Source organism: Lissotriton vulgaris, chromosome 3_1, assembly GCF_964263255.1.
Source record: "Lissotriton vulgaris chromosome 3_1, aLisVul1.2, whole genome shotgun sequence".
NCBI classification, from domain to species: Eukaryota; Metazoa; Chordata; class Amphibia; order Caudata; family Salamandridae; genus Lissotriton; species Lissotriton vulgaris.
The window spans coordinates 672,069,344-672,087,303 of NC_141689.1; the positions used below are offsets into that span (position 1 = coordinate 672,069,344).

Consider the following 17,960-nt stretch of genomic DNA (forward strand, 5'->3'; position numbering starts at 1 on the left):
TATTTTGTACACACGTTTTACAAGTTACAAATGTATTATGACATGTACATGGATTCTTGTGTAGGCACTACATTGCATGTAACTTCTTGAAACAAAATTGGGCCTTTTTTACACTATGGTTGAAAATATAGATGATTCCTTTCTAAAACAGATTTATGGTTGTGGCTGTGCTTTTTTATTTATCAGGGGTGACTTACTGTTGGCTTTTGTTCGCATTACTAGTGTTAAAATCCCTGTTATTTCCCAACTTTGGAATTACTGCTACTGAGCCAATCACAGTTTACAGGTCACACATTGTGAGGGTATAAGTAGTCTTGTCTTATTCTAGATCAATGTATGAACTACTCATGAACTTTCACAAGTAAAACATGCTGACTTAGAGGTAGGATTTATAAACCTTTTGTCCTCTGGGTAGCGTGTTTAACTCCTACAATTCATATGCAAGTTTGATGTGAGCAACAACTACAAATTTAGATGCAGGATTATTTCAGGAGTAATTCAATCTCATTCCAGGAATAAAATACAACAAATCACAGAAATCGATGTGTGAAGTAAGCTGACAATAATAATAGCTCACAAGTAATATAAAGGATAAAGTACTCCCTGCCACACATTAGTAGGATATTGCATGCCACTGAGGAGTTACGGAACTCCAAGGAGGTTTCCAATATCATTATCATGTACACCAGTGGGTAATTTATCCCATGTAATACTTGGTCACACAATCACCTTTCCCACAAACCTCTTAAAAATCGTGGTGCTTAGTTCTTTCATATCAAAGAGCCAGCATGTTTGCAAACATTGAGAATAAAAATAAAAGCTCTAGTGCAAAATGAAACACATCAAAAATCTGTTAGATATTTGTGGCAACAGTTATTAGAAACAATCATCTTAAACATAGTGTGTATAACATATTGGACTCAGTGTCGCCAAATATATGGGATTCTGTATTCCTTGTATAAATGCCTGTCCCTAATTTCTTTATAATCAGTGGATTGTGATGCACCCAATTACCGATTATTATAAAGAAAAGACGTCAGAACCCAATTGTACTAAGTTATTACAACTGAGTTCTGATGTTACAATGCCTACTGCCAGAGCCAGAAGCCGAGTTGGAAAGCAGGTCAGGTCATGGAGCAGCTGCATATAGCAACGAAAATGCCCCGGTTACTTACCGGTAATCTTCATTACTCCGAGTATAGTCTTCCTCGCCACATGATTTACATAGTGAGCTTTAGCTCCACAACAGAACCCTCCAAAGCAAAAAGAAACCACCTCCCACCCCCTCCCAACATGGCCGACCAGTCCCACCTGACCTCTATAAGAGGCGGGCCGGCCCAACCAATCAGCCTGACCTACCAAGCAAACAATGAAGCCGATAGCCAGACAGGGAGGGGGGGAGGGAACTCATGTGGCGAGGAAGACTATACTCGGAGTAATGAAGATTACCGGTAAGTAACCGGGGCATTACCTCCTCGTAAGTCTTCCTCGCCACATGATTTACATAGTGAGCAAATACCCAAGCCAACAAGGCTTCATTGATCACCAGAACAACAACACCACACGGTGATGCAGAGAAACCAACCCAAGGTTGATGTAAAACAACTGAAAAGAAAACAGGGACCACAGGAAACCTGAATTCAAGACCTCCAGGAAGAGGAGGCCAACCAGGAGTCGCAGCTCCAGCACTCAGAACGGCCCCAGCGTCGTCCCCCCGGGACAGCTAGAGACCCACCTACCAGGCGGGGGACGACCACGCCGAAGTCAGATAAAGCTCCACAGAGGAGACACCCACTAAGGGGGCCCAGGGAACAGAGCCACACCTCGCGGACAAACCCTGGGCCCCCGCCGGATCCACCGAACCCAGCGAAGCGTAGGGAAGGACGCCAGCCTGTGTAAGCCCGCGAACCAAGGTGGAAGGATGGCTAGCGGCCCGAACGAACCGGGCCAAAAGACAAAATACAGGCCAACCCACCGGGGAAGGAAAGACGTGCGGCCAAGAGAAGCCATAACAGCACGCCGAACAACCAGCACGGACAATGGAGGAACCGCGTTGGCCGGGAAAAGCGGTAAAGGCACCACCTGAGTCCGAAGGCCCCAGGGAAGGAACCCCGGGAAGGACACGGGGGACATGCCGGAGGAACAACCCCGACCGGCAAACCCGCAAGAAGGGCAGGGAGCGGAGGAACGACCCCCGCACGCCCATCCGCCCAGCCGACACCCTTGCCCCCAGGGAAACCCACCGAAAGGCGAGGAACCGCAAAGCCACCGAGGGCCGGGGCCAAAAAAGGGCGGCGTAGACCGAGAGAGAAAATACCTGTGGAACGCCTCACGAATTTGCGAGTCACCCTCGCGCAGGGGCCCTGCAAACCTCCACAGTAACGTACCACTATTAAGATATATGTGCAGCCGAAGCGAGCACCCAAGGGGGAGACCGGCAGAGCGCCCGTGGGCGAAGGACAAGCAACATCGGAGCCAAGCGAGCCACCAAGGAAACCAGGCCGTCGAACACCGGACTGTGGAAGGCCCGCAAGTCCGCCCACCGGGCCCACAGGAAAGAAGGGGCCACGTACCAGGAACACCCCCAGACCGGAAAGACCCGCAAGGGGACCACGGAGGCGGGGACAGCACCAAGCTGACCGAGCCAATGCGAGAAGGGCGCCCAGCGCCGGGCAGAGGCAGAGCACGTGGAAGACCTGCGGGAACCCAGTGGCAAGCCACAACCCCGAGCATCCGCCCAAGAACCGGGCCTGCCGAAGGAGGCAGGCCAGCCGACAAGAGCCGGCACAACACCGATGCCGAGCGCGGGGGACCCAACCACGGTATGGGAAGATCCGGGATCGGCCAGGAGGCTCGAACCGTCAGCTCGCCATAGGAGAGGGCACCCGGGGCGGCGGACCCCGCCGGGAACTAAAAACAGGAACGCACCACGACTTGCGTGGCAACCACGCGCGGGTGCCAGGCACCACACCACTGCAACGTTCCAAAATAAGGCCATGCGCTGCCGAGCCGAGCGCCCCTGAACACTCCGGCCCTGCCCATGCGCCTCCTGCCGAGGATCCACGATCTCAGAGGGCACGGGGGAGATGCGTACAGCAGACCGAAAGGCCACGCGAAGGACAGGTAATAAGGACCCGGAAGGAGGAGAAGAACCCGGGCCGGAGGGCCGAGCCCCCCCTCCGTGAACAGAGACCTCGGAGGCAGACCGAGCCGAGGCCCTCGGCGTCGAAACACCACCGGGGCAGGGCGAGACCATGCAACGAAGGCCATACCCGACTCCGTCGGACCCCGGGGGAAGACAGCCCGAAGGGCCAGGACCGGTGACACCCCCCCCAGGGCGCCCAACCCGGCCAAGAGCCGGGGACCTAAGCACCGGCAAATGGAAGGCCACACGAAAACGTGCAGGGGCCAAGCCAGTCATGCCTTTTCGGACCCCACTTGCATGGCTGTCTGGCCTGTGGAAGGTTCCACAAATGCAAGTCAGGATGGCCGAGTGGTCCAAGGCGCTGCGTTCAGGTCGCAGTCTCTACTGGAGGCGTTCACCAAGTGTATTAAAAGTGCCGCCGAAGCGAGCACAGAAAAAAGACGGCCGGCCAGGAAGACCTCCAGCAACCCCCCGAAGCCCGAGGTGCTGAGCGGCTGCAGGAGAACCCAACGACCTCCAAACGACCCGGCGCCAAAGGACGCCCCCCCCCTGAAAGAACCAGAGGGAAGCACCGGGACCAGGCACACGCCCCCCCGAAGGAGGACAAGCCCGAGACGAGGACCGAAGGGACCACCGGACATAGGCCAGGAAGCCGACGGATGAGAGACACCGCCAGATGTGAAGCCTCACTCCCATGGGGGGGGGGGAAAAAACGAGGCCGTGAGGAAGCACACGGCCAGACCGGGAACCCCCAAGACCCACACCCGGCGAAGAAGATCCACCAGGCGGGCCCGGTCCCCCCCCCCCCTAGGGCCAGAACGCCAGCCCAACGGAAGAACTCGCAACCGCGAGCGGGAACCCCCACTCGCAGGCTTTTACAGGCGAGACACGGGAAGGAGCCGGGACCCCAACCCGTCGAGACGGTGGGACCCCGCGGAACATCCGCCAGACTAGCCAGCCCGGACAGCAAGCCCGAAGCGCCCCAGACTGTCAGTACCCAGGGGCGAAAAAGGGAGCGGCAGAACCAGCACGAGACTGGTAACAGCCGACACTCGGGCCAGGTCCTTCACCGGAGTGCCACACGATACCAAAATCGCGCACAATACCCCAGCCAGGGTACAAGGCGGCAGTACGAAAACCGCTGTTTCCAAACCTAACCTATGTCTTCGGAAAGTGCCATACACCACAACGGGTATCTTGGCGCTGAATAACAGATGTTCGTTGTTACCCAACTCAAAGGAACAATATTCCTCGACCACAGATGGATGAAAGGCTGAGTGGACCAGTCGGTATACGAACCTGTGACCCTGAGGACAAACCCCAGCCCCTGCAGTAGCCGCAGCAATCCACAGTGCCACCCGCCTCTCTCCCCAAGGAGGAGACCAGGCAACCGAAGCCCCGAGGGGTCATCCAAATCCCAGAGGAAATAAACAGCTCCCAGGGATTTTGAACCCAAGCCCCGCCGAGGCAGGGAAACGAACCCAGGGCCTGGGCCAGACCTCTGCCAGGGCCTGAATAGCCTCGCAGCCGAATGGGAAACCACGAGTGAAACACTCGAGACCGGCGTAACCAGACGGCCCAGTGAAGAAACGAGACAAAATCACAGGCCGTATGGCCGCCCGTAGAGGGAAGAGTACACTACCCCTCCACAGCGTGTCGTATGCACACAGCCCGGAATTACCGGGTCGATTCCAAAACATTGTGGAAATGTCCACCTTGGGACACCCCTACAGCATAGGCGGGATCCGAACCCCGGCCTGTGAGGGCTGACCGCACCAAAGTACCAAGACCCACCACTGAGCTATAGCTCCGAAGTACACAGGGCGCCAGAAACAGAACCCAGACCCAAGGGACCTGACCCCAGGACGCACCGCGCCCCCATAGAGCGCGCCAGCGCAGCACTGTAAGTCTGGCCAGTAGTCAGGACACATGTAGAAGCAAGAAAGCACCTTGAGATGCCTGCCACCGTCAAGACCCACAGGGTCGATATACAAAAAGCAGTGCCCTGGGAACTGAAACAAATATGAAAAAACGCCCTTACCGAGGAGCGAACACCGGCCCATCGAGGAGGGGGCAGACGCGCCCTGCACGCCGCGTCCAAGACGCTGAGGAAGCAGGATCCGCGCCAGCCCGATGAAGGACCTCATTGGCCGCACCTGGCGGCCACCAAACCCCGCCCTCGAGAGGCGGGAGGTGCACGTAGCCCAGCGCGGCAAACCGCCGCGACCCGTAGGGGCCGAATTGAAGGGAGGCGGCAGCGCACAGCGCCCAGCGCCGCGAAAAACCGAGCTGACGGGGGGAGCCCCCGGACCCGGACCTCAGAGCCCCGAGGACCCGCCGACCTAAAAGGTAGGACCGCCCCGAGTAGGGAACCTCGAGCCGTCCCGTACATGATGCACGGAAAGCTCCAGCCCGATGTCCGCCAATCGTGATCGTCACTGCTCAGGCACAGGGATCCGAGGAGGTCGGACTCTGTGGGGCAGACACATGCAAGTTTATGCACCTTTTCAAAATCACTGTCTGAAAACATCCCTACCGCACAGGCAGGATTCGAACCCCGGCCTGTGAGGGCACTGCGAAGGTCAAGCTCACACGCGCCTGTCGCCTCAGACCACTCGGCCAGCCTGTCGGCCGCTGCAGAAGCGCCGCCGGCCGTACATAACCAAAAGCAGGTAACCTGCGCACATGCTTGTCTCAACCCCCTCGTGCGCTAACAGCTGCACCGGGAGAAGCAGAAACTCAAACGTAGGCAGAGCCACAGCGCCACCTGTTGATCCGAGTCCGCGCCCCTCCCCACCATTATAGTGGGAATGGCGGCCATCAGTAACAGAAAGAGAACACACTCATTCGAAGTGATCAGTCTCTTGGGGCAGTCAGATGTAAGCACTCACATCTCGCGGCCATTAGCCGAGTGCATTTCCAGGCGGTCCAAAGCCAGGACCGAGGTACTGACAGACTTGGCGCAAACTCCTGACAATGCAACAAACGGAAACCCGAGTCCCACACTGGACTCGAACCTGGGTCCCCGGCTACAGCGGACCTCCTAGGCGTAGAGTCACCGCTGCTGAACCCCACCAACACGGTAGTGACCAGGCGGAAACAGCACCTGAATAGCCAGGAATACAAGAAACACCTCTCAGAGGGGTGTTTCAACCACCCGCATGTAACCACATACAGGAGAATGCGCAGGGCCCAAGCGCCCACCTAATGGGTAGGGCCCCACAGTAACGACCGGGGGAGCCACGGGAATGTACAGTCACCCCACACCCCCGGCCGCCCCCCCCCCCCCTGTAGACCCATGGCACGCTACAGCAGCACCTAACCGGCCCCACAGGACCGGGGGAAGGAAGAGGGGGGGGGAATTTTTAGGCATAAGGTACCAGAGACCGCTAGAGCAGGTCCACAACCCTAAAACCCCAGGGACAGCTCACGCCGGCCCATCTTACCTGAACAGCTCTCTGGAGAGAATCGTGCAGAACAAAAAAAACAGGCTGATTGGTTGGGCCGGCCCGCCTCTTATAGAGGTCAGGTGGGACTGGTCGGCCATGTTGGGAGGGGGTGGGAGGTGGTTTCTTTTTGCTTTGGAGGGTTCTGTTGTGGAGCTAAAGCTCACTATGTAAATCATGTGGCGAGGAAGACTTACGAGGAGGTAATTAAACATTACTTTTCTTACAAGCCATCCTTATGCTGCTATATTTTTCTAGCTTACAGTTACAAGCAGAAAAAACACATTTAGTTAATTCTTCATGTTCTTCAGAAGGCATTGCGGCATCAGAAATCAACTGCAATAACTTATTACATTTGAGTACTGATGTCTTTTCTTTATAATCGGCGACCGGCTGCATCACAAGTTGACAATTATTATACTGTTATTGTTTGTTGCCATTTATATAGCATACAATATTGTTAAATACCACATTGTCCACAATGTATTCAGTTGTTCTATACATACAAAGACAAGAGTGGACATCATGCTTCTCTACTTCAAGACATATCAATTTAGAGTGAGGTGGCAGTGGTTAAAAGTGGCTGCAACAGAAATATCCTCAGAGTATTTAAGAGAATTGATATGTGATATTAAAGGTGGACTATAAATATGGTAAATTTTGATTATACCAAAAGAATAAACGACAGATAAATTGTCATATTTTAAACACTCTTGGTGGTTTCAACTATATATTTAAATTTGGTGGTACTGTCGGGTGTCCAATACACTGCCTGAATGCACCAGCACTAGGTGGCAATCTGACCAATGCAATATAAAAAGAGGACAGCCACATCCAGAGAAGAATGCTCTACCAAGCACCTGTTATCATCATTAGAAATCACAAGGTATTTTACGAGTAGTATCTTTACGACTGCAGAGTCTCCATGTAAAAAAAATTAGAACTGTCCTTAGAATTACTATGCTGGCATAATTGCAGTAGCTGGTATAATATCTGTTTTGTGTTCCCAAACTTTAAATGCACTTACTAAATTAGTATTAAATATGCTATCTTGAAAGTTACTTTTAAGTATAGATTATTTGAGCAGAAAATGTCAAAGCTGAAATGTACCGTATTCTGAGTTCATTCATGAAGTTCATGAGGGAGGGTGATTGAGGTTTCTGCAAGGGATGGGTGGAGGTTGGGATTTGTTGTGATATAAGCATTTTTGGCATGGAAAAAACTACTCCCAGTTGGTGTCAGCCTGGGGCCAGGTGGCTGAAATCACAAGCCCAACTAAACAACTCCACATTTTAGTGTTTGCTATCCCTCGTAGGAGCTAGGGTAACTGGCTCACTATAAGATATTCTATCTATGCACCCACTGTCCACAGGCATTGCATTGTCATGGCGCTGAGTGGACAGATGTGCAAGGATACATTGTAGTGCTTCAACATTCTCAAGTGGAGAAATAGAGGCATTGAGTTCGTAGGTGCATGACAGCCAGATCTATAGTTGGCTTCCTGTAGATCCTCTTCCTCTCTCTCTCAGAATGTCCTCAAACAAGGCAGACATTGTTAGCTCAGAATGTACTTTTATAGTGGGTGCACCTGTGGCACCTTTAGTAAACATGAGCGTGTCATCTAAGTTTTTGTGTCTACCTGAAGTGGCATTTCCTCTATAAATAAGGAAAACTCAACCACATTCACACATATACCATTAAAAAATGTGAGTCAGAGCATTTGCCTCCCTGGCATGATGTACAATTCAGGTTTCATGGTGCTGAGATAATTTTTGCAAAAAAGAATTTAATAAGAACATTCGAAAAAAAGTGCAGATTGGATCCTTAAGTTGTGATGCCTTGACAGACAAGCCATTATCAATAATATGTATATTAAGGAACATCACTGGACAAAATAACATATTTATAGTAAAATCAGTAAATCTGGGATTGTGACAAAAATGAAGCACCTCCTGAAGATGGCGTAAGGAGAAATATTTTTATTTCAACTTGTTACTCCCTCCTTCTATGTGTAATGCATTCCACGTCACACAGAGAATGAGGCAATTTCTTCTTAAGGTTGTTTCTTGTTGCAGGAAGGTAGCACTTCCTGCACAAAAACAATCCAGCCTGTAATGCCAGCACCTCTGCAACATGGTACAAGGGTTACTACGTTGGTGCTAGGCAGCACACTGTGTGCCAGTGCACAGAGGGGGCACAAGTCAGCCATATCTTATTAGATAAGTCATATTTATGCTCTCTCTATTTTACGCAATGCAGCTCAATAGGATTCCTTGCTGTCAGAAATTGGATTTTTGGTGGGCTAGGGCATGTTCCAAAGTCAGGCAGAAACCACCACTCTAGTCAGGATAAGAGAGTTACACTCCTAAAATAACCCCTGCTCAACCCCTTGGTAGCTTGGCACGAGCAGTCAGGCTTATCTTAAAGGCAGTATGTAAAGCATTTGCACATAACCAACAGTAATACAGTGTAAGCACTACAAAAGGACACCACACTAGTTTAGAAAAAAAATATCCAATATTTTTATATACTTAAAACAAGACCAAAAACGATAAAAATCCACAATACAGTACTTCAAAGCTTTCCGTTGTCAAAATATAAATGAAAAACAGTTCCTTGATGTTGATAGCTCTGTCCGGGGCTATAGTGACGCGTGAAAAAACAAATCCAAACAGTTCTGGCTAACCGCAGCGTTGCGGGCCAGCTGCAGTGTCGGGAAGACCCGCAAACAGTACCTTAAATGAATGCAGGGCATTGGGGACCTCTTGTTGAGGTTCTGAAAGCACGGCTTCCGCAGGCGTCTGTTTCGGAGGTTGGTGCAGGAATCGTTGAAGCTCTTGAAGTTACAAGTGTTGCAGATCGAACTCCTCTCTGATGAAGTCAGGAGCGCTGGCATCGGCCCTCATTGAATGCTGTGGTGCAAAGTGCAGGGGTGCGGCATGCGGTGCCCTCAGGTCGCGGTGCGAGCAGCAGCTCGTTGGCGGCGTCAGATGGCATAGTCTGTGAGACCAGGGTCGCGGTGCAAAGTGAATGCAGTGCTTGTCGCAGTGCTGGCAGGTCGCGGTGCAAGCAGCAGCATCGTCGTTGCTGAAGCGCTGTTGATGGCTGATGAACTGGAGTCGATGGCGCCAGCGTCGGTATGCCAAGGCTGCAGTGCATGATAAGGGACTTTATGAGCGTCGTGTAACTTTATGAGCGATGCCCTCGAACCACGGTGCAAGCAGCGGCATAGATTTTGACGTGGAGCGGCATAATCGGCGATACCCAGGCGTTGTTGTGAAGCGAGGCGGTGCGGAGTGCAGTGCCCACAGGTCGCAGTGCGAGCAGCGGCTGGGTGGCATTGTCAGCAGGCGTCGTCAGTGAGACCTGGATCGCGGTGCGGCAGTGCCCTCTGCGGTGCCTTTAGGACACGGAGTCGGCAGTGGCATCGTAGTTGTCGTTGAGCTGCTTTTCTTCTGTTGCAGTACCAAACACACAGTCCCAGTGCTGAGGGCAGCAGAGCTTGAAGTCATTGCTGTTCCTGAAACTTCGTAAACAGGGCAAGCTCTACCTCAAGCCCTTGGAGAAACTCACAAAGTAGATTTCAGAAAGTTTAGTCCAGTCCTTTCACTGCCCAAGAAAGAAGCAGCCGCCACTGTAGGCCTACACAGAAAAGCAAGCAGCAAAGTGGTAGGTCCTTCTCAAAGCTTCTCCGGCTCTTCTTCTTGCCAGTCTTCTTGGTCAAAAGAGTTCTAAAGTTCAGGGGTCTGGGCCCCAATATTTATATCCCAAAATCCTTTGATCTCTTAGGCAGGGAGTGTATATGCCCAGCCAGAATCAGTTCTGCCTTCTCTGGTGTGACTTCCTGGCAGGAGGTGGCATTCTCCGAGGCAGACCAGGCCCCTTGCGGTGCAAGTAAATCTCCTCCCTGACAGAGAGAGCATATGTACTTTAGCACTAATAAACAGTGGTAAAGTGCCCAGAGTCATAAAACCAACAAAAACAGACAGGTCAGAAACAGGAGGCTAAAAAGCAAAAAGGCTAGGGATAAACCCACTGAAAAAGCTGTTAGACTGCCAAATTTTTAATTAGGCCCTAAGTAATCTAGTTAAAATGGAAATTTTGGCTAACCTAAAGATCAACTAGCCTGAATCCTGTCTGTTTCCGATGTGAAACACTCTCGCCCTGGCCAGTTTAACATAAAATACCCATTTGTTGCCTGGGAGTCGCACACATTCCACTATTCTGTATAAAAAAATATATCATGAAAATTGAGATAGAGTGGAGAGAAATTTGGTTGCTGCGATTACTTTTGTGTGCTCATTGACAGCCTTTGAAATGAAAAAAAAAATCCTCTAGCTATGATTGGATTGGTCACTATTGCTAAGATTCTAGGCTGCTTTATTATTTCGCTTATTCACTAGTGATTGTACCTAGAGTTCTCTTAAATGAATTGAACAGACTCACTTGAACATGAAGAATCATATTCACACTACAACTAAGGAAGCTTAATGCAAGATGAGTTTACTAAGGAATCTCAAACCTTTCCTCCCACAGGATGAATTTAAGCAGGCGGTGCAATCTCTTGTACTCCCAAGGCTAGACTATGGGAGCACCACGCTTTATGGCCTTCCCAAACATAGCCTGGCCCCGCTAAGAGCTTCTATTCACGCTGAAGCTAGATTGATTACTGGTACAAAAATAAACAATCACATATCCCCAGCAAGAATACAGCTCAAGTTTGCCTGCCTTACTCACAAAGCCCTTCATTTCAAAACCCTCATTTATCTGGCTCAAAAGAGAATTATCGGGGTGGCAGATCATCACAAAGTGCAAGTTCACTGCTACTGAAACCCCAGATCTTCCACAAAAAGAGAATGAGTCACAGAGCCTTCTCAGGCATTGCCTCAAAGATCTGGAATTCGCTTCCACTGGAAGTTCGTTGAATTTCATGCACCGCTTCTTTCAAAACGGAAGTGGAAAAAATACTAATGAACAAGTTTCTGCCCTAAAGAGCTACGGCTCTACTGCTTATTTTTATGTACGCTCTTCTGATGCCATGATTGTTTTCTACATTTTTATACACCTGGGTAGCCAGCGTTGCCATTCTAGACACACATTTGTAATCAATGATCTTTCTCATCAACTGTATCCTTACTATCCTAAATGTGAAGCGTTCTGATAGACGCTTAGGTCTTGTTCGCGCTATACAAAACGTTGTAAATGAATTAAAAATTAATGAATTGATTTGGCCAGTTAAAGAGTAGAGCTGGGCTGACTAAACTGAAATCGCGATAGATAAGGGAGGATGGAGAGCTTCTGGTCTGGAGTTAAATTATTTAGCAGCACAGCTACAATGGCTTTCGAGAAGAATAGGAGATTGTGGAACCCCGAAACAGCTGTGTGGCTGCATGAAATATGGCAGCTGCTCTGCAAACATTTAACACATTTAGAGGAGCGCCGTGATGGTGATTCCTACGGAATCATAGTGATCTACAGGTCTGTGGAGAGATTTACATTTGGTGGGACCGGATTTATTACCTCCACATTACTGGGGGATGGCGGTTTACTGGTTAATCTCTAAATCTGGCCTTTGGATCTTGAGTTTACCCCTTGTTTGTGAACAGATGGACAAAGGCTTGTTCTATTGTGAATGGCAGAGCTTTGCGGTGTCATATGAAGAACTGAATCTTGCTCCACAAGCATTAGATATGCAAAGAGAGGAAATTCCTCTGATAAGCATGTTAAATTAAATGAGAGCTAAATGGTATAATTCTCATTAAATTCCATTTAAAAAAGAGTCGCTAGTTGTCTAACCTATGAGATAATCTACTGCTGGGAATGATAAGCTTTCTGTTCTAACATATTCTCAGCTATGTTCGGTTACATGCAAACTTGTTGTATGACTTATAGCTAGGCTAACCCACAATCTTAGAGTTTGCATTAAAGTAATGAAGCTGTGTGGATATCCAAACTCATTCTTACCTTGCCGTGCAAGGGCTGCCGCCTCCGAGTGTGCAATGCTGGTGACATCTGTTCCATTCACAGCCATCACTATATCACCAACTTGAAGACCAGCCTCTTCCGCTGCACCATCTACATCACAGAAGGACATCAATGGTAATTGTTATAGAAGAATGTGCTCTACATCATTTTCAACTCTATTTCTGGCTTTCAAGCACAACTGTTTCCAATAGTAAAATTAAACAATTGCAGAATTACAGTTGAGTTCTCCTCATTATGGTAATCATTACATGTATTGATGAGTCGGAATTTGCATGGGACTGTGCACTATTTGCCCTCAAAGAACACAACGCCATTGATCTAATCGCAAATGTATCCTCCTTCCCTACTGGCATTCTTGCTTCAATAGTTAAAATCAAGCTCAGCTCTGAGAATTTTCACGATTCCATCTGCAAACATTTAATTACTTTCTCTTAATTATTCTTCCCCTGCCATGTCTCTCTTCTCTGTTAATGTGTGCACTTCTCTCACTAAACAGTTACATGTGACCCTCCTGAGTAATACAAATGGAAGGGAGCAAGATACAAAAGATACAGGGACATAAAGAGAACAATATTGCAAGAGAAGTGAAATAGAAGCAGAAGGGAGGTAGAGATAGAGATGATGTAGTAAAATATAATAAGTAGATAGAGAAGTAAAGTAAGTAAACAAAGATGAGGTAGCTAGAAGGAATGATTTGGAGTGGTAGAAAGAGGAAGATCTACGTAGAGAAAGAGTCAGAGAAATAGGTAAGAGGGTTGCAGTAGCCCAAGGGGTGAGGCAGAGAGAGAGAGAGGTGATGTAAAACCTAGGAGATTATCTCATCTCGTTGTTTTGTAGAACTTTCCTACTCTCCTCCTTACTTTAAAACATAGGGGCAGATTTACAATAACTGGCGCATCCCTGCATATCAGCAGGGATGCGCCAGTTATTGTGCGTCACGGCTGCGCCACCATTGATGCACCGCATTTACAATGCGGGGCATCATGAAGCAAAAATAGACAGATGCGTGATGCATCTGCTGCCATAAAGGCGACGCATTGCTGGAGTTGCGTCGCAAGCGCGAAGCAGCTCTAGCAAGGCTTGGGGGTGCCCTATCCTGAAAATGCTGCGTCAATCCTTACGCCTGCTTCAAGCAGGCGCAGGGTTTTGACGCAGCATGGCCTTAAAAGTGACTAGGTGAAATCTTGTAGATTTCACTCAGCCACTTTTAGGAGCTGGAACGCCCTCCCCGCTGTGCCGGAACGTCTACTCCCAGATGCGCCACGTTGTAAATACCCTGCAGCATGGCGCTGGCTTTGCGCCACCGCTGCGTCACAAAAGTGATGCAATGGCGGTGTAAAAGAGGCGCAAGGAGCTTATAAATCTGCCCCATAATGTTCATGTGAACCATGCAAAGAAGATCATCCTTTTTTACCTTATGCACCTCGATTAATATCTGTTTCTACCAGTCATTCCATCTATTCCCAAAACACCTCTTCAAATTCTTTAGCTCCTTTTAATGTATAAGGCATATATAGGGATTCAGGATATAACAAATACCCAATTCTCTTTTTGTTTCATGTCACTTTCCACTTAGGCATTTTTACCACTTCTCTGTACCCAATCTTTTCTTGTAATACATTTGTCTTTCCTTTCATCGAGCTCTTCGGTATGCTGAATTGGTCAACCTTTCACCAATTTATGCATCCCTGGGTAATATTTTTCTGCCCACAATTATGAAAAATAGAATTTCTTACACATTACACCATACTGTTTGGGGGAATCCAATTTCCTGCATTTGAAGCACCTGAATGTGGCATCAAGGTTTGAATTCCTCGCATTTTGCTATACAGTGTCCTGTCTATATCCTACTTTCCTCATCACTTCCACCACACACTTATTGCTTCCATAATAATAATACAATCATTCAAACTTGGATACTTCAGAAGTAGTTTTTCCCGTGAACACAGCAATTTGTCACAGAATATTCAAGCTTTCATGCAGTGGCCATCTTTCATATTCTCACCACATCGTTGCCCACATATTCATTCTTTCCTTGTAGAGCTGAGAAGAACGTATACCTCTGTAGTACTACATTTTGAGTGGACCAAAAAGGATTTCTAAAAGTTTCACAGGCATTTTTAAGTGGTGCTGAGAGAGAATATTGAGTTGGAAATGTCGACTTACACAGATATCTTCCCCTAGCTCTCCCCCCCACTTCCACCCCCCTAATCAATTCCCATCGCTTCTAACCCAGGAGTAAGCTTTTCAGCGCCAGGATACCTGCCAGGTGACAGCCGCGCTCTACAAGTGTTTTAAATAAAATAAATAATAGATATCGAGTTGCAAATATCATGATTCAGAAATATCGACAGCAAGAATATCATGGTCAAGAATATCTAATTTAAGGTAAGAAATATCGTTTCAAAATAGAAAAGTCATTAATATTGTTTGTCAAAATATAGATGTTTAAAATATCGATTTTTTATTAGTATTATGTATTTTAGTTTATAATTTGAATGTATGTGATGTATTTTTTTATATAAGTATTGTTACTGTTCTTTAATATATGTGTTACATTTTTAGTAGTTATGAATTTATTTTAATTACATTTTGCATTTTTTTGCTCGTAGCGAGTTGCGGGTTTATAGGGTAATAGGGTGGGCAGTTGTTTAATTAAAATAAAATAATGATTATTTTTAATCTATTTAATTTAGATTTTATGGCGTTAATTGTGGGAAGTAATTTATTTGTAATTAATTATTAATTGGTTGTGAATTAATATTAATGAATTCATATGGTAATTGTGTCATTTTTCTTTAGGTCAGGGTTGTGGGTTTTATAAGGGTAAAGGGTGGGAAGTAATTTACTTTTGATTAAATAATAATTAGTTGTTAATGTATATTAATTAATTGATTGAAAATTAATCATGGAAATTGTGTTATTAATTTTAGTTGCAGGTTGTGGGGTGTTTAGGGGAAAAGGGTGGGAAATAATTTATGTTTACTTAAGAAATAATTAGTTGTTCATTTATATTAACTAAATAATTGATAATGAATTATGGTAATTGTTTGAATTTTTTTAGGTGTGGCTTGTGGGTTTATGGGGTAAAGGGTGGGAAGTAATTTATGTTTAATAATTAATAATTAGTTCATTTATATTAACTAATTAATTGATAGTTAATCATGGTAATTGTTTGATGTCTTTTTAGGTGTGGGTTGTGGGGTTTATGGAGTAAAGGGTGGGAAGTAATTTATGTTTAATGAATTAACAATTAGTTGTTAATCAATATTAATTAATTGAAAATTAAATATGGACTTTGTCTAATTTTCCTTTAGGTGTGGGTTGTGGGGGTTGTAGGGGTAAAGGGTGGGGAGTAATTTTTGTTTAACAACAAATGAGTTGATCATCAATATTAATTAATTTATATTTAATTAGGGCATTTGTATTTTTTGTGTGTGGGTTTTATTGTTATAGGGGAACAGTGTGGCGATTACATTAATTTTGCTTACTTTATTATTAGTTGTTAAATACCATTCGTTTTTAATTGAAAACAAGTTTTAATTGTGTAATTAATTTTTTACAGTGTAATTTTAGTTGTGGGTTGTGGGGATTTTAGGGGTAAAGTGTGGGAAATTAAAATATTTTTTTGGAGTTTTAATTTGTTTTTTATTACCAATATTTCTTTAATTGGAAATTATTTATGTTAGTTGAGAAAGTACATATTTTTTCATTTCGATATGGGTTGTGAATTTTGTGGTGTTATAGGGTAAGAAATAAAAGTAAATTTATGTAATAATGTTTTCATTTTTAAATAATTTCTAATTGAAATATTTATTTGTTTGGAAATTATTTTTTATTTAATGTGACATTTGTAGGTATATGTATTTAGCATTATAATGTTTTTATGTTTAACATATTTATATAATTTTTTTATTTATTTTGTTTTTTAAATATTTTTGTTAAAATGTTGTTTGTTTTTAAATTTGAACTGACTGGAGTGAGTATATATACTGTAACTCCTCTGCAATCCAACACTTTCCCTACTGTTGAACTCACTGGAGTGTGGAATAGTAATTTTTACCCCTCTGCTATCCAACACTTTTCCTACTGTTACATTCACTGGAGTGGGAATAGTCATTGTTACCCCTCCGCTATCCAACACTTTCTCTGTTGTTGCACTGACTGGTGTGGGAATAATATTTTTTACCCCATCGCTATCCTACAAATTCCCTACTGTTGCACTCACTGGAGTGGGAATAATAAGTTTTACCTCTCCGCTGTCCAACACTTTCCCTACTGTTGCACTCACTGGAGTGGGAATAGTAATTTATATCCCTCCACTATCCAACACTTTCCATACTGTTGCACTGATTGGAGTGGGAATAGTACATTTTATCCTGCCATTATCCAAAACTTTCCCTACTGTTGCACTCACTGGAGTGGGAATAGGAAGTTTTACCCCTCGGCCATCCAACACTTTCCCTACTGTTGCACTGACTGATGAGGAAATAGTAATGTTTACCCCTCTGCTAATCAACACTTTCCCTACTGTTGGACTCACTGGAGTGAGGGTTTAGGGTACTGCAGTTGTGTTTGTGTAGTGTAGGGGTAGTTTTTTAGGGTTTAGGGCAGTGCAGTGGTGTTTGTGTAGTGTATGGGGTAGTGTTTTAGGGTTTATGGTAGTGCACTGGTTTTTGGGTAGTGTAGGGGTGCTGGGGGTTGATTTAGGGTTTAGGGTAGTGCAGCGGTGTTTGGATAGTGTAGGTGGTCCTGCTGGGGGTAGATTTAGGGTTTAGGGTAGTGCAGTGGTGTTTGGGTAGTGAAGGATTTGTGCTGGGGGTTGATTTAGAGTTTAGGGTAGTGCAGTGGTGTTTGTATAGTGTAGGGGTAGTTTTTTAGGGTTTAGGGCAGTGCAGTGGTGTTTGAGTAGTGTAGGGGGTCATGTAGGAGGTAGTGTTTTAGGGTTTAGGGAAGTGCAGTGGTGTTTGTGTAATGTAGGTGTCATGCTGGGGTTGTGTTTTAGGGTTAAGGGTAGTGCAAGTGTGCTTGTATAGTGTAGAGGGTCATGCTGGGAGTAGATTTAGGGTTAAAGGGTAGTGCAGTGGTGTTTATGTAGTGTAGGGGGTCGTGCTGGGGGTAGATTTAGAGTTTAGGGTATTACAGTGGTGTTTGTGTAGTGTAGGGGGTCGTGGCTGGGGTAGTGTTTTAGGGTTTAGGGCAGAGCGGTGGTATTTGGGTAGTTAGGGGATCGTGCCGGGGCTTGTGTTTTAGGGTTTAGGCTGCGCAGTGGTGTTTGGGTAGTGTAGGGGGTAGTGCCTGGGGTAGTGCTTTAGGGTTTAGGTAGTCCAGTGGTGTTTGGGTAGTGTAGGGGCTCGTGCCGGGGCTACTGTTTTACGGTTTTG

General features: G+C 46.5%; 1 protein-coding gene and 1 non-coding gene across 2 annotated transcripts in view; both read right to left on the bottom strand.

Annotated features, from left to right (window-relative positions):
- LOC147726908 (uncharacterized) overlaps nt 1-17,960 on the bottom strand; it is a 456,046-nt gene that overhangs the window by 207,872 nt on the left and 230,214 nt on the right. The window contains exon 6 of the mRNA XM_086963536.1: nt 12,556-12,666. Within this exon, the coding sequence (XP_086819662.1) occupies nt 12,556-12,666 (111 nt within the window). The remainder of the gene's footprint in view (nt 1-12,555; nt 12,667-17,960) is intronic.
- LOC147726909 (U6 spliceosomal RNA) lies at nt 2,314-2,422 on the bottom strand. The gene has a single exon (XR_015309698.1). It is a non-coding gene; the product is annotated as a U6 spliceosomal RNA (small nuclear RNA).